Here is a 20,735-nt window from a genome sequence, read left to right as displayed (position 1 = left end):
ATAACATGTTAGTGCTGGATATATTAACATCACAATTTTTCCTACTAAGATTGTTTCAGTCATAAATATTATGCAGTAGTTGGCATAGTTTCCTCACTGAGGTCTTGACACTGCAAATTCATGAGTATCTTGTTACAGCCCGGTGAACAGATATCTCTGAACAGTAGAAAAATGTGCTTTTCTTTTGACTAGGTCTTCATGGGATATGAATGCTGTTAGAAAAACTTTACCATCAAAGTAATTAAGAGTTTTTTTTATAAGCATAAGAAAATCCCCTCCTATAAAGCTGCTCTTTGAATGACTAGAATAGAGACTTCGAGCTTCTGAATTATTTGAAACACGATTACCCACGTCACAGCCTCTCCCTTCATGGTCACCCCTTTTAGCTGCAGTCTAGCAGTGGTGTTTTGCGGTCACTGAGCATAAGTAAACTTTCCAGGGTAAGCAGCAGGTTTCATTGACAGCATCACTGTCTTTGGCACCCATTGTTTTTGTGGCCAGGCCTTGCTTTAGACAGCATTTGCCAATAGTGCAGTTATTTGTTTTATTTCAGTATATGGTTAATTCTGCTTGAGTTGTCATGGGCTTGGTTTTAGGTGCATGATTCCTTGGTGGTGATATAGCTGATAAGGCAGTGATAAACCTGTTTTCTATTAGGTAACCTGCCTTTGCATCATTAAAACCGTCTTGGTGGCAGGATCTTTACATGTTGATATACCAGAAAATAATTGAGTACTTCTTTGATATAGGAGTTAGAGGGCTTTCCGTAAAGCAATTAGCCAGAGTTTGTGTATGTGTTTTTCTGAGCACAGTTTGCTTACCAGAGCTGTGTTAATCTCTCTATTTGGGGAGCTATTCTAATTCTGATTATTTCTAGAAAATAAAGTCTAGCTGTGCGTAGATAAAAAACAAAAACAAAGCAACAGCAACAGAACACCCCAAAGCAAAACGAAAATCTAACTTGAAATTAACAACGTTACTTCTTATTGCATTTAAAATAAAGCAGTTTCAGCAAGTTCCTGTTTGTTTGGGTTTTTTTATGCTGTTGATGGATCCCCCTTTGCTTTGCTTTCAGGCTGAGGAGTCCTGCAAGTGCAATGGCTGGAAGAACCCCAACCCGCCTCCCACACCACCACGGGCAGAGCTGCAGCAGGCGGTGGTCAGCCTGGCCGAGCCCTGCCGCAGCTGCAGCCACGCACTAGGTAAGCCTTTGCTTTTCTCCTGCAGTCCACGGGTTTACATCCAGAAGTCTCCGCTCTTGCGAGACACAAGTCAAGGTGCCATGCCAAGACCTAGAAATTGGGGATTGCGATTGGATGTAAATGTCAATTAATGTCAATTAAAATATGTTGGAAGAACCCTAAAGTGAGTTTTGAAGGAGTTGAAGTGAGATACAACTTCTAACAACACAGGTGTCTTAAATTGTTAAGATGCAAAAGAATTCTTAAGCTACCCATAACAATTTTAATACTTTGGGTAACATATGTATTGACCGCACATTGTTTTGTCAGCTGCCTTAGTTACAAGATGCATTACTCTCTCCTGTACGCTGTATTACATTTTCTTACTATAGAATAAACTATAAAATATTCTTGAACAATGCTAAAGCAGGTGCTCTTATCTACAAAAAGAGCTGTGCCTTTTCCATGTCACAGAAGATGATACTGGGGTTATGCATCTTAGCGTTGTCTAAGTTATTGTGCAGACAGCATGTGTATCTTGGAAGCAACTGCTCAAAATCCACTCTTAAACATTGTTGTGGTGCTTTGGGTTGTTTTTTTTTCAGACTAATAATAAATAATGGTTTGTTACCCACAGAGCCTGAAAAAGAGTGGGGAATCACTGTATTATGTTTTTTTAAGAATTTGTGCTTATCCAAAATAAAAACTGATGGCTTTTTCTGTATACATTAGCAAGTATTGAATAAAAATTGAGCTAAAATAAATTTCAGAACTAGTTAAGAAAAAGCAGTCGCTATTTGATTTTTGCTGATGTCCAAAACTTAGGGCGGTGCAATAAGAAAAAGAAAATCTGAATCCTTCATAATGGATCCATTTGTTATTTTTACTTTTGAAAATTATATTGTACTTATTTTTTTTCTTCTAAATTGGCATTTATTTCTATTTCTGCTCTGTTTTCTTTTTATGCTCTAATTACATTTGATTGATTTTTGGGCTTTTCAGCAGATTTCTTTCCTACTCTGATATCCCAAATCTCTGGGTTTGCTTGCAGGAGAAGATTAACAAATGCATAATATCACAGAAAGTTTGGTCGCTTTAGCCAAGTTAATATCAACCTTTCATCACGCAGCTTCTCTGTGGTGCTTTTGCTTTTGCAGTTAGGGTAGCTTGTGTTACCTGGCCCGTTCATTCCTGGTCTTTGAAGAAAGAGGTTTTTCTTTTTCTTTCTTTCTTTTTTTTTTCTTTCTTTCTTTTTTCTTTTTTTTCTTTTAAAAAATAATCTTATGAGATGTCTGTCAGTTCTCTGTTCTTCAGCAGAATTTGTGAATGGCTATGTATTTTGTAGAAAAACTCAGCTTTCTAAAGGCTGAGACTGTTTTTGGACTATTAAAAAACCTTATATTGCTCAGTAGCTAGGGAACCAGGGAAAATGAGTACTGCAAAACTAGTACCAGTGAAATTGTACTTGATGCAACAAACTATATTTGTATTTATTGCTGTTTTTAGAAAAGCTCGAGTTTCTTATTCTGCTGGCTGCAGCTAATGGAGAGAACGTTTCATCTGAAATAACTGAAATGGGTTGCTCACTGCTTCCTCATACTACTGGCAAAAATACGTTTTTAGCAGTGTTTCCCAAGATAATTTTCCTATTCATTACCTCTAAATTAGTGTGTTCCTGTTTTTTCCTTTAAAACCAGACTGACCACGGTGTGTGCAGGCTTCAGATTATCATCTGTGCTGCATTTTCTCTTCCTTGGAGAGCCATTGAAATAGTCATGTAGAAATTCCTGTACTGGTTAAAGCGATACCTGGTGTAGGATGTTCAGGTTTTCTGCCTTTTAAAAAAATACTATTTTCTTCAAAAGTTAGTCTTAGACATTAGTCTTGCTCAAGACTGAAAATGTTTAAAACTGGTTAATTAATGTATTAGTACACTATGTACACACTCAGTCTCTCTTTTTTGCCAGTGCTATCTTTGGTTCTTGCTATGCACCTTCACATAGCATATTTGGGTATTTCTTGATTTGCCTATCCTATATGCATTACTAATGTTTTAATGTACTCACTGATTTTGATGTAGGCTGTGGACCCATACCTCATTAGTTTGTTTTCTCACTCATTCTCTACTCATTCATACACTCGAGTTTTCTCACTGCTACTCATTCATACACTCGAGTACTTGGTTATTGAAACTGCGTAACTAAAATAATTGACTTGCATTTTTTTCAGATCTTTGTATCATTGTATTGGCCTTGTTCTTTCTGATTGCTTTCTTCTGTGTGCTGTAGCAACCTATACTTGTGATTATTTTTATTTTTATTATTTTTGTTATTTTTTTGCAAACATAGCAGCAGCTAAGAAAGGATGTACCAGTTGGGCAATATTGATGAATATGACTGTGAAACTCTAGTCAAGAGTAACACAGTATTTGGTGTCAGTGTACCAAAGCTTTGATTTTAATAAAAGGTTTACTAATGGCCACAAGAATTTGGGAATGGGCTGTGAACATCTGAAAAAAGAGAGTTTGTTGTACTGATGTACAGACGTTGGTGACTCTATAGTAAATGGTAACTGGTAGTAAATACATGCAGCTACTTTTAGATTCACAGTGTGGGTAATAATTCTCTACTTTAATAAAATGTTTAAATAACGTGACTAAGTAGTCCAGGTAACTTTCAGTATTGTTATGGAAACTGCATGGAATTGGCTTCTTATGCTGATGTTTTATTCATTTGTTAGTAGAGCGCAAGGTTTATTTAGTATGTTATCAATTCCTAATGCAGTGCTCATCTAGGAGTGAATTTATTATTTTTGCAAGATCAGAACAGACAGCTGGGATTATTAAACCTTCATATCTGGCTCAAGGACAGAAATGAAATAGTTTTATTCTGCCCAGAATGCTGAATATTTGTCCTTAAAGTAGGCCCGTGATGGCCATCCCCCTTTCAATTTAAGATGCTATATTATAAATGTTCATTTAAGTGGAAATGATTGTTGACATCTCTTTAATGTTATGAGCCAGGGTGTCTTTTCTGCTTGAAGCTGCACAAATTTGTTGAATTTAAACCTTTTGGCAGGTGTCATACCATACTTTCCCAAACAAACCATCTTTGCTGGGTGGCCAATAAATATGGTTGTTTTCAAGTCAAGTGTTATTTTCCCGCAGTTCCTCCCCACCTAAGGAATCAGAATTATGTTGAAAATTTCTTATCAGTCCGAGTCATGTTGGCATATCTAAGATAATATAATAATTATCTAAGAAGTAAATATTGATAAAAGTTATTGAAATCCATAAAAACTAATATACTCAACCTTTAAAATACTTTCCCTTTTCTTTTAAAGGATATTTTCTTGTGCTTTCAGAGGAAAGGATATGCATGCTATGTACATTGGCCTAGAGTCATAGAAGATCATTGCTTTTTGTCATGCAGATATCTTCTTTCTGGGAATTGACTTTTTGCTTTAAATTTCCTTCTTTCTTCTTGGGGCCAGTTGTTCAAACCAGCTTGAAAAGAATGTCTCTCTTCATGCCTGCAAACTTCAAGCACTTGAAAATTACAGATGTGGAACTGTGTTTACCTTTGAAGCTGATAAAAGGGAGTTTGTCACTTGGAAATTATGATATGTTGAAAGATGCTTCTTTGTAAACTTCTGAACAAATGAGAATGTACAATCTCCAAAAGCTTTGTTAATGTAGTGTGCACAAAGCATGGTTTGACCTTACGTGATATGAAAATAAGAAACTTAGCCAGTAATGTCAAGTTTCAAACAAAAGGCCTGTTTACAGAGCTGGTTTTTTTTTAGTCTTCACAGAATAAGGTGCTACTTAGTCAACACCTATATTACTTAATTTATGAGAATTACGGATTTATTTTCTTTAGTCAAGAAATCTTATCTCAAAAGCATAAACTCTTGGCCAAAAATGTATGTATTTATTTATATATTGCAACATATTAATGCAGGAAGGACTTGTGTGGTCTGTTTTAAGTGTTAACTGATGCTGTCATTCCAAGCAGCTGTTGTTCCTCTGCTGTGGGAATTACCACCCCTAGACTGCCTTTACAAATTGCTCCGATGTAACACATATTTCAATTACCTCTGATAAGACGTTCTGTTTAAATAGGTTATTACAGGATCAGTGCCTTTACCATTAGGGCTTAATTTGAGATATCATGGGAAATACTTGTGCTATTGGTTCTCTCATTAGGCTTTTTACAAGCTTGGATTTTTATTTCCTTTAGCTGCTCATGTTTCTCACCTGGAGAACGTGTCTGAAGAAGAAATGAATAGGCTCCTGGGGATTGTACTGGATGTGGAGTATCTGTTCACCTGTGTTCACAAAGAAGAAGATGCAGACACCAAGCAAGTTTATTTCTACCTGTTCAAAGTAAGCTCGACTTGTGTGGTATCTGCTCAGGTTTTCAACTCTCTCACACACAAGCCAATTGCAGTGTTCTCCTCATGCCTGTATTGACCTCATCTAGTGAGACTTTATTTGTCTAGTACAATGCTCTAACTACAGGTTAGACATTATGGTACTCACAATGTATCATATCTTACTCCAAAAGTCATCCAGAGGGAGCTGACTCTGAGTCCCATCTATGAACTGTGCAACCTGCAAGCCTCACTCTCCTCACCTACACATCGGGAAAAGTCAGTTGACATAAATGCTAACTTAGCTGCCTACATTTGTTTAGAGAAGCCTCTTCTCTGCATTTCAAAGAAGGTGAATTCACAGTGAAGTTTAGTAGCTATAAGTTTAGATAACTAAGCAAGCAGATTTATAACCAGGAGATTTTCAACACTGACTGCAGTGTGTTGTGCACCTGTGACTTCCATTGATTCTATGTATGCAAATATGCTAATCTTAAATTGCATATTTTTAACAGCTTTTGAGGAAGTGCATTTTACAGATGGGAAAACCAGTAGTAGAAGGATCTTTGGAAAGTCCACCATTTGAGAAACCTAGCATTGAACAGGTAAACAACCAAAACGTGGGTTTGTTTGGTGTGGGGTTTTCTTGTTTTGGTGGGGTTTTGGAGCATTTGTTTTGTGTTTGTTTGTTTGTTTTCCCTTTTTAGTTTTTTTTCCTTTTTTTTTTTCTTTTTCCATTTGTTAAAGGTAGGCACTGGTTTTGAAGACATGGCATTTTAGGCAGTTTGCAGATGTTTCTGTGTATTCCTTAGGACAAAGAAGGGTACTGTAAGAGGACTTTTGTTGCTGCCTCTCCTTTAGTGTTGGTACAATAGTTACGTTATTTGACTTCTCTCATCATTCATCTTATGCTTTAATGAAACTGACTTTTTGTGGTTTTAGAGAATGAACTAAAAATACTACTTTCATGTGTGGCAGTTCTAATCTTTCTTTGTTTCAAGTGGTGAAAAATGCTGTTGAAATTTTGAAATCCAATATTAAAATGACACTTGTCTTCTGTAACTCAACAAAAATGTTACAATCCAGTTCGGTGAGATCATAGCCTTCTCTTTCAAAGGGTACACAACAAAAAACAAAGCCAAAGAACAACTGAGGCTTTTGTAACTCTCAGTGGATACAGAGCATATGACAAATTCAGATTTTGGTTAAGCAAGCTCCTGAGAATGCACTTTTGGCACACAAGTGGGCCCGTTAGCTCCAGTGAGACTGTGCAGAGGCTCACATACCTCGCTGAAACAGGAGCTCAGTGTTTTCTCATCAGTGTATGAATGGATTCTCTATTGTTAAAACAGAATATTTTAAGTATGATGACTCTTATGTGTAGTAATTATTTCCTCGCAACTCTTACTTCTTATAATTTAGGAAAATCAGAACACTTTATTGCTGAATTTATGGGAAGTCTTCACCTTAAGTTCTCTTTTGGAGTATAAACAAAGAATAAGTGTAGATAATCTCCATACACTCCTAGTCCTTAAAATATCCTACTAAAAAGGCTTTGTACAACATATTTTTTGTCACATTCTTCATACTGTTCAATTTGCTTAAAAAAGTAAAAGGGTAATTCTTTTTGCAGTTTATTTTTAAATACTTGTCCTTTAAAATAGACAAATATTGTCAGCTCTGATTTTAGCAGTTCAGGTACTCAGTCACAGAAAAATATTTGCTAAGCAGCACAGTTATAATTGGTTTATAATATATATGTATTGCAGCACTTTTAGTCACACATTTTAACTATATTCAGTAGGTTTTCTTAAAGTGGAGTGTATACAAAGTGCAGTGAAGTGACACACTTGGAAATACTGGCACTTCTTGAAGAAATAACATGATTTGTAGACACAAACTTAGCTAGAAGTTCACAAGACCTAGTTTACTGTTGAAAAGTGGCTGGAGAGATTTTTTGGTGATACTTGATTACGGAGGCATTAAATCATGCAGTGTGGTTATCAGCAAAATTGTGCATATGTGAGCATGTAGAAGAAAGCCCCCTGAATCTTCCTCTGTTCCCTGACAAGGTTTTTACTTTGAAAAGCAAGGTAAAATAAATAATTTTCCTTCTCTTCCTTTAAGTCAGCTGCTGGAGGAGACCCAGCTTGTGGCAGCTACACGAGTAGCTGAGCAAGTTGTTGGTCTCTGGTATTTGTTTTCTTTTCCATTTAGAGCAAGTTCAGGGTTAATAAACATGAAGTGAGGAAAGTTCAAGGGTACTCTTCCAAAATTATGGCTAAATAATTAAACATAGTTTTCTTCTGTTTTAAGGGCGTGAATAACTTTGTGCAGTACAAATTTAGCCACTTGCCCTCAAAGGAAAGGCAAACGATAGTGGAACTGGCTAAAATGTTTCTGAACCGCATTAACTACTGGCACCTGGAGACACCTTCTCAGCGGAGACTAAGATCACCCAATGATGACATTGCGGGGTACAAAGTGAATTATACCAGGTAACACTGCTTTTGCTTGTAACAAGTCTTGCTTAGAATTATGGCATGTACACAATTCAGGAATACTTGAAATAGGTGCACCTTGGGAATTTTTGCACTCATGCAGTTTCTATGAAGAACTGAGGATTTTAGTGAGACTGTGTCTGAGTTTCATATGCATCCTTGTGTTTTGAGAGGTGGTTTTATCCACCAAGAGCAGGGAGTAGAGGTTGCAAACATCTGTATCTAACAACGCTTTTGCATGTCCTGTGTTTGCAAAGTTGCTCTCAGTCTTTGTGAGCTCAAATAAGATCCTTATTTTATGTACTAAAAATTCACGCAATTCGTTATTCAACTTAAAAAAAATTAGGCTTGTAAAGCATCACAGTTTGAAATCACAGAAGATTTGAAAAATTAAAATAATCTTGTAAGTACTTGAATGCTAAATGGTAAAGGGATATTACTAGGTTCCTTAAAATGATAGTTCTTGTTACGACCTTTTAGTATGTTGTCAGAATTCAAAGGAATAACTCAGTGGGGGAAGAAGAACTAGGATAAAAAGCCAGGTCTCTCTTAATTCTGTTTTTCTCATAATGACAGTGCAACACCTTTTTCAGTTAGCCCAGATGCAGCAGTTAAGGTTCCTGCGAGTGCAGGCAGCAGTTAGCCAGCACCTGTCAGTATGTCCATTCCCAGGAACGGCCAGGGACGCTTTTCCTGGCTGAGCATGAGCACTGCCTTCTGCCTGCTTTCCTGGTGGCCTTTCCTCTGACAAACCTCAACTCCATGAAGGAGAACAGCAAACCGTGGTGTGAGTCACCAGGATGCTCTCAGGTGACTATCACCTCAAATAACTACCTGTAACTACTGTAAAGGACAGTTACTGATAATCCATGGGGCTCCTAAGACCATGTTTGGTGGGTCTTTCCCCTCCATTTGTTTGTGATACAGATGTCAGTCAGGGTTGATTGGAGTCGACTTTCATTAGGAATCAATAGCTAGCATTGGCTCTGGTTGGTGAGTCTTGTTGTTAATCATTTTTTCACTGGTGGTTTCTCAAACCTTCCTGCCTGCAATCCCTAAGGCTCCCTCTGACCCAAAGTGCCTCCTCTCTCCATCTGATCTAACGTGTCATTGTGGACTTCTCCCCTCCGCAGTGTTCGAGGCACTGCTTGGGGTGCCAGGGTAGCTGCTGTGTGCCATGGGTGCTCCTCAAGAATTCTTGAAGTCACCAACTTCATTTGAAAACCTGATGATTTGAGTGAGACTATATCAGAATTTCACATGCATCCCTGTGATTTGAGAGGTGTGCTTTATCAGTCAAGAACAGGGAGAAGAGGTCTGCAAACAGCTGTATCTCACAACTCTTTTGCAACTTATGTGCTTGCAAAGATTAAGACACAAAAGTTTGGGAGAGCATTTTGAGGCAGACTGCACTTAGGGTCTGAATGAGAAAACCCATGCAGCACAATCTGTTTGCATCCGATTCTTAACATTTTCTTTTAATAGTTGGAGCTTTCATAACAGTTGTGGTCTGATTCTGCTAAAGCGACTGATACCATTGACTGTTCACTTACAGCCAGATATGGGAATCTTGTTTATAAAATTAGCAGATACTGTGACCTACATAGTCAGTGTGCTCTTGAGGTTTTCTCAGTACTCTTTCTTTCCAAGAAGAGTAGCATGACATGGATGGGGCTTTGAGCAACCTGGTATAGTGGAAGGTGTCACTTCCCATGGCAGGGGGGTTGGAGCTAGATGATCTTTAAGGTCCCTTCCAACCCAAACCATTCCATAATTCTCGGATTTTCATATGTACTTAGTAATGCAAACCTCATTACGGAGGGAATTACTGGTAAATGAAAGAGCAAGAGTCAGAGTGTAATGGGAAGAAGCCAGCTGGTAGGAGACCAGTCGAACTGGGATGGAGCTAGTTAAAAGTGTCACCCCTTTTGCATTTATGTGGGGAAAATGGGCCAGGCTAAGGGTCTTTGCAGTTTGCAGGCAGAAGATATGGGAGGCTGAGTGAATGAGCTGTGGAGAGGATTCCCTGACATCAACACAAATTTTATGTGATCTGTGATTATTGTCTGGAACAGGAGCACTTTGTGGAAACTAGACTGCAGAGAAAAAGAATATATGGAGACTTAAAAGTACTTGCCTGTCATTTCTTTAAAAAACTAGGCAATGTAAGTGCTGCTTAACTCTGTCCAGACTTAATGTGGAACTGATTTATACCGTCATATACCTCTCAGCTGTGTTGTAAATGATGCAGTTCATGGTTTTATTGCATTAATTCATACGTTAGACGGTGATAATTACCTGGTTTTTTTCCCCTTTGCAGGTGGCTTTGTTATTGCAATGTCCCTCAGTTCTGTGATAGTCTACCTCGGTATGAAACCACCCAGGTTTTCGGTAGAACATTGCTTCGCTCTGTTTTCACTGTAATGAGACGGCAACTGCTGGAGCAGGCGAGGCAAGAAAAAGACAAGCTTCCTCAAGAGAAGCGAACGCTAATCCTCACCCATTTTCCAAAGTAAGGGGTCACAATGTGTTTGCATTCAAGGTTAACCAGTTGTATGCAGCTTTGGCATGGAAATGGAAAAACGTACCTGCAGCTTAAAATAATTTCTCCTTTTGTTCAGTAACAAGTCGATACTGCAGCTTTCTTTTCTGCTATAGCTTAAGCTAGTGTATTTTATATACACAGCCACTTGTTTTGCTTTGTCTTAAGGCTTTCCTTTATAAAAAGGATTATTCATCTTGCTGTGCTTATTGCCTATTAGCAGATATTGTTGATCACTTCCTTTCTTTTTCTGTAGTTCTTGGAAGCAATGTAGGTCCAGGTCTCCAGAAACATATGCTCACTTCTGCTTTTGTGATGGAGAAGTAAAAAAGGGAGTGTTGTGCTGGAGTTTATGTACACCTAAGAATTTCTCTCTAGCCGGTATTTTTAAAGTCTGTCCCTCCCAACAACAGAGGAACTGAACCTACAGGAGAGCTGGTGGCACTGATGCTGTTCAAGCCACTGTCTGAAGCTGGAGTCACATTAGTGCTCAGGGAAATGAAAAAACAACATCAGCTTTCCAAAGCTGTGTAGAGCCAGGATTTATTGCTCCTACTATTACTAATACTGCCTTTTACCACTTTGAAGAATATCAACTGTCTCTGGGGTTGACTGTTAGGGATACAGGAATGTTTGTCTCTATCTGGGAATACATTGATACAAGGAGCATATTTGCGGAGGAAGGAGGTGTGCATACGCCCCTATGATTCCACTGCCTTTTACAGCCTAGAAAAGTAATTTGAAAAGTATCCTTATTCAGTGCAGTTCCTTTTAATATTCTGCTGGGGAAAAAAAGAAAGACAAGCACTGTTTGCTGATGATCTGTGGGAAATACGAATAACGTTTTAAATCTTTTATGGGCTGTACTTACCTGCAACATTTGTCTCTGTGGTGGCATTACACAGAGTGAACCCTGTGGAGGAGTTGTGCCTCAGAGCATGGAGCCAGTGCCTGCCTTCAGTGCAGGGCTCCCAGCCACCCCGGCCGCTCCTTCCTGGGCAAAGGGAGCACCCACATGTTATGTCTGTGTGTACCTAGGAAATAGTCTCCAAGGGGTCTGAATGCACAGGCTCTGTTTTGCCTGTAAATGTGGCCTTTGCTAAAGTTTAACTTGTACTTCTGCTCCATTGCAGATGTTCAAGTAGCTGTTACAAACTTTTTTGCCATTATCAGCTGTGTAGGTAGCAGCTCAAGTACACATATTGCTGTGCTTAGTTATAAATGTCCTATATATAAAATACAAGAGTAGGACTTGATCCTGAAAATCCTTATCCTGTTCAAGAAAGTCTGACTCAACATTTCTGTTGCTTTCAGCTGGACAGTTTCTATACATATAGATGACTCTAGAGAGTAAAAATGTGCCGTGTCAACTTTTGGTCTGAAAACCCCTTTTGTGCAACATAGGATAAGCAGCTATCTTGCTTCTGAAAGGGAATTGATGTATTAGCCCTGTGAAGGCAGGCGTGCTGGGTAGCCTGATCTGTGCAATTTCTCTCACATACAGTAATGCTAAGAGAGGTTTAAAATCATGGCTGTTTTTGTAAGTGTACCAAAGTAAGATTAAAAATATTGTTGTGTAAGCACAAACATGCAATTAAATGTTACAGTAGCACACCTAAAGGAATCAAAATGTCTTCCTAAGAGTATTGTTAATAACTAACACTGGGAGTTTATAAATCTGTAAGAGGCAGAAAGCAAGTGCATCTGCAAAACACCAGTTTATCAAAATAGACTTATTTTGTCATCACTGTATAACATGAGTACCTTGGCATCTGTCAACTCAGAGCTTGCTTATTAGTGCACAATTTTTTTCTGTAAAAGTAGTTCATAACTGTTTCTTTCTGCGTTTGCAAATTAGACAAATTGCTTATTATCAAAGATAAAGCACTCTGCTGAGTTAAGATAATTAATGTCTACTTTGGCTTGTGCTTTTGTGTCTGTTTTTTGTTGTTTGGTTGTTTTTTTTAAAGGAATTGGCCAACAGCATTTTGTTACTGAATCATTAAATATTTTTGAATTTAAAAAGTTGAAAATGTTTATTCTGTAAAAGAATTTGGTTTGAATAATCTTACTGAGTTAATATTTCACCTGGTTTTGTGCCTAGGTTTTTGTCGATGCTGGAAGAAGAAGTGTACAGCCAGAATTCTCCCATTTGGGATCAAGATTTCATGGTGTCTAGTTCTCGAACTGGCCAGCTGGGTATCCAGACAGGTAATTTGCATTTAATGATAAGTTATGGAGCACCTGAGTATAAAGATAAACCTGTACAAGTGCTGAATTCTAAGGAACGAGACTTAGATATATAGCTTTATAAATATCAGGCTCTACTAAAATCAGTCTGCCTTGAGTGAACACAGGCATCTGACACTCTGGCCCTTCCTCCTATAAAGATCCCATTTTGATGATGAAATCCAGCTAATTAAAGGTGCCAATGGAGCAGGCTGGGAGCTGAGGCAAATTGCTTGCGTATTCAAGTGGGACAAGCGCACTTGATGTGGGCAAGTGAGAATGGTCAGTGGATACATGGCTGTGCTGGGTCTCTTGCTGGATAGTGGTCCCCTCACATGAGGACCCACACCAGTCCTCTGACTCCTTGGCATGAGCGACGTAGGAACCTAGCAGTAGGGAAGTAGGGACCTTCCATATGGCGTGTCTGTTGCCTTTGCACATAGGCCTTTTATTTTCTTGGTTTTGTATAGCTTTTCCTTGCTTTGTTTCTTATTCATATGCCTCATTGGCTATTCTGCAGCTTTACTCACTTTTCCTCAGTTACAGTACTGAGGTATAAGTCATCCCTAAAATTGCAGGGAGGCATTAATGACTGTTTCCTCTCATTTTCCCCTTTTCTTCTTCCTTTCTGCTCAAAAGTATTTAAAATCCATTAATGCAGTTCAGAGGTTGACTTCAGTTTTCAGTACTTTAGGAAGTGAAGACTGGATCTATTTAATTCAGTATTTTGTAAAAAGTCAGTGTTTTGAAACAATTGTGATTATCAGTTGACGAAACCGTCATGTCAACACTGTATCTGATACTGAATTTCCTAGAATAATAGAGAAATTCCACTGTGACAGATGCAGGCTTTTTTGCAAGAAATTCCTGGTCTGCACCGTGAAATGGTGAATTTCACACACAAGTTTATTGCAACTCTAAAATAATTTTGCTCTCAGAGTTCATTCTATCCTGTACATTTCTGCAGTGCTTCATTTTAATGTTCACCTCTCAAACACTGGATTCTTGGCAGGAATATGGCACAAAAGTGCTGTTGGTGGTGATGACACCAGGATAAATGTGTGCAATAGAAAGACCGCAGGTGTCCAGACTACGAGCTGTCACCTCAGTCCCGACCCACCCACTTGCCAAAAGTCCTGACACATATGAAAGCTTGGATGATTTGGGATGAGTGGGTTTTTAAAGAAAATATTAGAGAGATGTTAGTCTGTGGCCTTTTAAAATAATAATTTCACTCTCTTAACTGGTGTGACAGCTTCTCCCTTTATTGAGTTTGATTTGTCCAACCAGTCTTTGAACACTGTTAAAGTGGACAGCTGAAGCTGAATGATGAGATTTTGCTTTTCAGTAGATCCCTACAAAAAGCCTTTTCATGAGGCTGAGTGCCAGCAGGCTTGGCAGGTATGTGAAGGAAGCTTGTTTTCTTAGCATGGGCTCAGCACTGCAGAATAATACAGCCTCATATTTGCAGTCTCTGTCATCCAGCAGTAAAGCAGTCTGTCATTAGGTAGAAGTTTAGAAAAATATGTTGAGATAAAGCTTTAATGTGTTTCCTTGTGAACTGGTGATGTTGCTCTGTTGCACAGCATTAGCTGTTACTTCTCAGGCGGGGGGTGTGAAGTTGGGTCTCTCGTGGTAGTCCTTTGGTCAGCACCATAACGAGTGCCACGTTCTGACTTTTTTCTGGTTTTTTGTTTGTTTGTTTGTTTTTTTATGCCTTTGCAGTTATCAGTCCTCCTCCTGTTGCAAGATCTGTTTCATACAGTGCAAGTCCCTCATCTCTGGAGCAACCCAACAGTGGGAACATGAGTCCTGCTTGCAAAGTTTCTTCTGCCCTTGACCCAAACCTAGGTAACAAAGAGGGAGACTTGCTTTTTGGCTTTTGTCGATGTTATCAGTAGTTACAGTGTATGATGACTATTGCCTTCACTCTGGTAGTGACCTTGAAATGTTTTTGCTAAAAGACACACACACATTTTTTCTCCACTACAGTAATATTTAACTAGTAGAAATGGCAACTGTGTTCAAAAAGAAAAAAATTGTTTTGTTCCATTTCAGTTAAAATGGGAAAAGGTCTGCAGGTGTCAGAGGTTGTTGGAAAACATTTTACTTGGTGTACATGTATTATGGCTCATGAAAAAAATGATTCATTTAAATAAAAAAGGCAGAGTAGAAGGGGCCAATGTATATATTTATTTATTTTTAATTTTTGAAGGTACTGAAATTGCGTATGTTTGAGCAATAAAGAAAAAAACAAATGCACCAACCAGGTTAAATTTAAAACCTGAATGAGGTCAGGTTAGAAAAAAAAAAGAGTTTTGGGGAAGAAAGTTTTTGAATACATAAATTACCCTAATAAATCCTTTTTCAAACACCTCAGGCTTAATGAGCCTGTCAAGAGAGTTTGTAGGTCAGAGAGATGATCACGAGTTCATGTAAAGTAAGTCCTCAAGGAAGCAGAAAAAGCTAAATGAATTCTTGGCCTCAGTGTTCACTACAGAGGATCTTAAGGAGGCCCCTAAACTGCAGCTTTCTTTGACAGACAGTTTTGGGAATGGTCTTTAAAGTTGGCATGAGTAGAAGATTTTTTTATTATTATTATTATTACAGATCAGTAAAATGAGTAGCAAGTAGTCACTGGTAAAATTATATTTCTTTGAGAGTATGAAAAGAAATATAGAATTGACAAACTAATAATTAAATTGTGCAGCTGAGCTGTCATTGGAATTGCCCTAGGCACTACAGAACTGAAAAAGATGCAAAACTAGTTTTTAAATAGGAATTAGTGAAACTGTCACTTCTAAGTCTGCTTTTCAGACGATTAGAAGAAACAGTAATAAACTGATTAAGAATGGAATTAATAAATGTGTGAGTAATGTGACGCATGGAAATTCAGTGTGCCTTTTGTCAAACTCACAAATTGTACATATCTTTGAAGGAAGTGGTGCATATCTGGAAGGGGTTTTGTGTACTTGGATTTCCAGAAAGCTTTTGACAAATTGCTTAAAATAATCAGTTTTGAAACAAGAAATTAATCCACTGGGAAATAAGAAAGAAGGTCCATTTGCATATGAATAACTGTTTAAAAAGTAAGAAATAAAGACCAGGAATACAAGGCAGAATTCTGTATCCTAGCTCTGACAATGACCAGTAGCAGATCTTTACGGAAAGAATAGAGTAACAAGGTAACTCTGGTGTGATATTCCTGTTTGTATGCTTTCCTAGTATTTGGAAGTTTGCTGCTTGGATAAATACTGAGCTAGCAGCCGGCTCTGTCAGTACTATTGTACTTACTAGTCCTTGGTGGACTTTTCATTCATGAATTTTTTTAACTAGTTGCTTTTGCTATACTACATGTTGATCTGTAATTAGTAGGGCAGCTATTTTGATTTGGAAACTTTATATGAATTTTCTAAGTCAGATATGTATCATGAGTTAGACTGTATGTGCTGCTTGGTTTACAAAAAACAGTGAAATAATTGTATAATGGTTACTTAATTCCAGTGAATCCCAAAATGGGATTTCATGTTACTCAAAATTATGCACTATAATACGTGTTGAGCACTGACCTTCCAAGACAGCTTCACAGCGGTTCACTGTAGAGGATGTTGAAGCAAAAAGAAAAGCATATAGTTTCCCTGTGAATTCACAGAGATATAGGAGAAGGAGAGGTAAATTCATCCTGCTTCATACTAATATCTCAGCACAAAGACAAAATTGCAGCAAGGCTAAGTATTCTTCAGATTTCATTTAATAGAAGTGCTAGACTGTGACAGTTTGATTGTTTCTAATTTCTCCTGGTTTTTATTTATAGGAGAAAAGAGAAAAAATAATGAACCTTATTCTTCGGAGGATTCAAAAAGACCAAGGGTTGTAGGAGATATTCCTATTGAGTTAATCAATGAAGTAATGTCCACAATTACAGATCCTGCAGCAATGCTCGGGCCAGAGGTGAGATATATATAGACCTGCTGTTGCAAATGGTCTGTTTGTAAATGGTCTGATTTTAGTAAATGTTCCACATGGATAGAAGATGTTATGCTAAAAGTCCACAAAACTTATAATGCTGTCAATAAGAAAAGTAGAGACTTAAAAAGGGTATGATTAGGTGAGCAAAAAATATTGATGAAATGCATCGTTAACATGAAGAATATTTCTATGGGTTTTTTAATGCATCTTGTACTGTTTACAAAAAGACTCAGAAACTAGTGATGGTGAAAAAAAAAAAAGATCCCTGGTTATTTTGCAAGATGCTTCTGTTACAGAACAGTTTCAAGAGTATACTTTTTATTCTTAATCATAGATGTGGCTTGTAAGACAAGATAAATGGGGTTTAAATCCTGCAGCAAAATGCAAGATCGAAAGTTAAAACCTCTGTCTAGTGCAGGAGGGCTGATTTAAACAGTTATTTGCTCCATCTTCCACAGTTGCTCTTTTCTTCTGCTGGAAGAGGAAAACAAACAGAATTGCAGAATTGTGCCGTGTACAGAATTGCACACTTTTTTTTTTTGGCTGGCTTTTCCTCCTTCTGTCCCCTTCACAAGGCTATGTTTTGCCAGCAGCTCTTGTTTGCCAAGGTTTAGCTAGAGCCTGCTGAAGATTTGGAACCACCTACATTTCTTCCTCAAACTGTATACTGTGACTGATGGCTTTGCGTATTACAAATGCTGTGCCAATCTGGCTGTTGGGGCTGGCAGTGACTAGAAACCCAGCAGCCAAACTTTGCTCTAAAAAATAAACAGTATGTGTCTGCAGAGATGTTTTGGCATTGCAAAATGATCTGGGGAAAAAAGAAAAAGTTAAATAAATTGTATTAATTTCATGTCCATTCAAATACATGGATGCAATTGCTACATGTGTAGCAGCAAAATCAGTAGAAATTAAAATACTCTCTTTAGGCTCTTACGATAGTGACATAGATTGTGGAAAGCACTACTAAAATTAAAAAATACAACTTTGCACCATCATTAAAATATGTGATTTGCAATATGCGTAGGGCAATCCACTAATTTTGTCCAAGCTGGCTAGACTAAAGAAAATGTGAAGACTCAGTGGCATAGGCTTCAACTGGATGAGTGCTGTCCCAGAGAGATTTTGGAACTTGTTGTGTCATAACCATCACCTAATCTTTACCAAAAGAAGTTTGAGTAAGCCTTTGTACACTGTAGTGTAGACTTTTATCCAGCTTATTTGATGGTGTCACTTCTGCTAAAAAAAAGAATCTTTGGCAGCTCTATTTTTGTAAAAAGATATCTTGGAAAAAAGGGGGAATGTTTTTTGTTTCTCAACGCTGTTCTGTCAGAGGGTGTGAAATCTCCAAAATGTGATTTTGTTCCTCTTGTGTGGCACAGACCAACTTCCTTTCAGCACACTCGGCCCGGGACGAGGCGGCGAGGCTGGAGGAGCGCAGGGGGGTGATTGAATTCCACGTGGTTGGCAACTCCCTGAACCAGAAGCCCAACAAGAAGATCATGATGTGGCTGGTTGGTTTGCAGAATGTCTTCTCCCATCAGCTGCCAAGGATGCCAAAGGAGTATATCACGCGCTTGGTCTTTGATCCGTGAGTACCCACGTAGGAAGGGGCCAGCCAAGGTGGTGTGGATGGCAGCTCTGCCTGTACTACCCTTTTCCCATCTTTTACAGCCTCTGTGGGTCCTGGCCAGCTTAATTGGATTGTATCCAATACCATCTTGGTGGCTGTGTTAATGACAAGTGGCTTGTCATCGTGGGAAGTGGGCCTGCAGGGAAGGCTCTGACCTGTCTTATACTTTTGAATGTTAGAACTGAAAGTCAGAAAGTAATTATGGTGCTTATTAGTGGTTTCCAGGCCTGTACTAACTTGCAGGCTGCTCCATCCTCTGTCTGTGGAGATCGTGGTCTGAATGGCAGCAGAGACTGAAGCTTTTCTGTAGGAAGAACTTGTGAGATTTATGAAGAATGGCAGCATTTAAGTCACCATGGGAGAAAGTGCTGACTCACTCCTCACCCAAGTACATTACTTTTTTCTTTATCAGTGCAAGTTTTCTGTCTTGCTATGGGTGCAATGCTACACCGCAGGTACTTGAAAAGAGGCGCATTGACTGTAGCAGCATCCACAGGTTACATATGTTCCTCCACCCATCCTAGTGTCCTGACTGAATTGTGCTTCAGCTGCTCAAGCACAAAGGGAAGTTCTCCTCAGAAATGTCCACTTTTCCACAATTATGTTTCCTGTAGAACCTGCTTCCTCTCAACCAGTGTGTTCTCCCAAAATTTCTGCCTCTGAACGATGCATGCCCAAGAATGGCCTAGGGGTCTGCCGTACTGACTGCGGTGCTTTGCAGTGGAGGGGAGCCTTCTGGGCTCATGGCTGTGTCAGTAGAGACCTTGACAAGCTCTGTCTGAGCTGATGGCCGCCAGCTGCCCAGCTTGGTTTGTGGAACAGCCTTTCTCCACCACCAGTGATATCAGCCTCTGTCTTTGTGCCCAGTATTGTAGCTGCAGCAGTTATGAAACATTTCCAGAACCATTTCCTCTGCTTTTAGGCTCACCGGCATTCCCTCAGCAACACTGTCTTGGTGCCAACAAATGCTGCTGCTGCTGGGTCTGTTGCTGTCCCTGAAGCACAAACAGCCCAGTGCTGGGGACTGTTGGACAGGTCTTTGGTCTCCAGGCACAGAAGACTGATCTTGGGGCCTGCTGCTGGGTTCTTCAGAGCGGAACAGTACTGTTCTCTTCAAAGGCAGCACCAGTCCAGACTCTTACCTCTGCTGTGTGGGGGTGAGTGCCACTTGGTTGGGAGAGCACTGGGATTTTGTGTGAGTTTAGAGGCCTTAGCAGCATAATGACCTCAAGCAGAGGCTACTGGTTGAAGAAGACAGGTTCCCTCATAACTGAACATCAAAGCAAAATTGTGAGATAGTGGTGTTAAGCCATGGCCTTCTCCCATATTTCTCTAGGCCCTCCCTTATTGGGAAAGATTCTTGCAGTAGTTTGAGAGGAACTGCTGGTGGTTTAAGTGCTTTTCAGTATAGGTATCTGTCTGGAGAGTAGTCTGTGCTTAAGAAAGAGGTATGGATATTGCTAGAGCAAGAAAATGCCCTTCTTTATGTGCCCGTAGCAAACAGTCAACCCAGAGGGAGTGAAGCACATCATCTGGACAGCTCAGAGAACCCCAGCATCTGCTGTGAATCTCCAGGGACACACACTGGGGAGCTCCACTGAGTAGTGGGTACACACAAACCTACATTAAGTCCAACAGTTCTCTTCCGAAATTTCTTTCATCTATTACTTTACTTCTTATCACCTTTAGTGTTCTTATTTCTGAAATGCCCATCCTTACTGAACCTTGTTGCTTAAACAACTCAAACATGAAGAAACAGAATTAAAAGCTCAAGCTACGACGTTGCTGCTGTCATTCCACCAATAACACACTCTACCAAGATAACCACAAGCAAAAGAATAATATATAAAATCTCCTTCAGTGGTGGCAGATAAAACACAACTACTCTTCAGATGACCTTTTTTTGGAAGGGGCTCACTGTTGGCACCAACCTTTCTTCTACTTCTTCTTTTCCCCAGAAGATACCTTCTGTAAATTTTCTGTATTGATTATACAATTTCTGTGATACTGTATATCGAATAATCTAGAGAACAGATGCAGTGTAAATCTTTCAAGACCTTGAGAATGACACTAAAATTCTTAATTCTTGACATAGGAGTTTGGATTGCACCTCGTTATGTCTTTGTTGGCAGTCAGTGTAGGTGCAACAGAAATGGATATTTATTCTGTTCTTGATTCCCTGAGAGTGAGTGATTAAGAATACAAAATAATATTTCTTGCTTCATCAGCTACATTTGAAACTGATAGCTTAGCTATAGAGAGTGCATGCAAGGAAACAGGAATCACTCAGAAAGGTCTTACTGTCC

General features: G+C 38.9%; 1 protein-coding gene across 1 annotated transcript in view; it reads left to right on the top strand.

The window, feature by feature from the left end:
* Window positions 1–1,075: 1,075 nt before the first annotated feature.
* Window positions 1,076–20,735, top strand: part of KAT2B (K(lysine) acetyltransferase 2B) — a gene marked incomplete at its 5' end in the record, with an annotated part of 33,948 nt that continues 14,288 nt past the window's right edge. The window contains 9 exons of the mRNA XM_010192379.1: window positions 1,076–1,202; window positions 5,423–5,568; window positions 6,071–6,160; window positions 7,872–8,053; window positions 10,377–10,568; window positions 12,703–12,809; window positions 14,553–14,678; window positions 16,642–16,778; window positions 18,179–18,387. Coding sequence (XP_010190681.1) covers window positions 1,076–1,202; window positions 5,423–5,568; window positions 6,071–6,160; window positions 7,872–8,053; window positions 10,377–10,568; window positions 12,703–12,809; window positions 14,553–14,678; window positions 16,642–16,778; window positions 18,179–18,387 — 1,316 coding nt within the window. The remainder of the gene's footprint in view (window positions 1,203–5,422; window positions 5,569–6,070; window positions 6,161–7,871; window positions 8,054–10,376; window positions 10,569–12,702; window positions 12,810–14,552; window positions 14,679–16,641; window positions 16,779–18,178; window positions 18,388–20,735) is intronic.

This window comes from Mesitornis unicolor, unplaced genomic scaffold, assembly GCF_000695765.1.
Source record: "Mesitornis unicolor isolate BGI_N332 unplaced genomic scaffold, ASM69576v1 scaffold15959, whole genome shotgun sequence".
In the NCBI taxonomy this organism is placed as follows: domain Eukaryota; kingdom Metazoa; phylum Chordata; class Aves; order Mesitornithiformes; family Mesitornithidae; genus Mesitornis; species Mesitornis unicolor.
The sequence above is the reverse complement of the archived record's forward strand: the minus strand, read 5'-3'. Positions and strand labels throughout refer to the sequence as shown.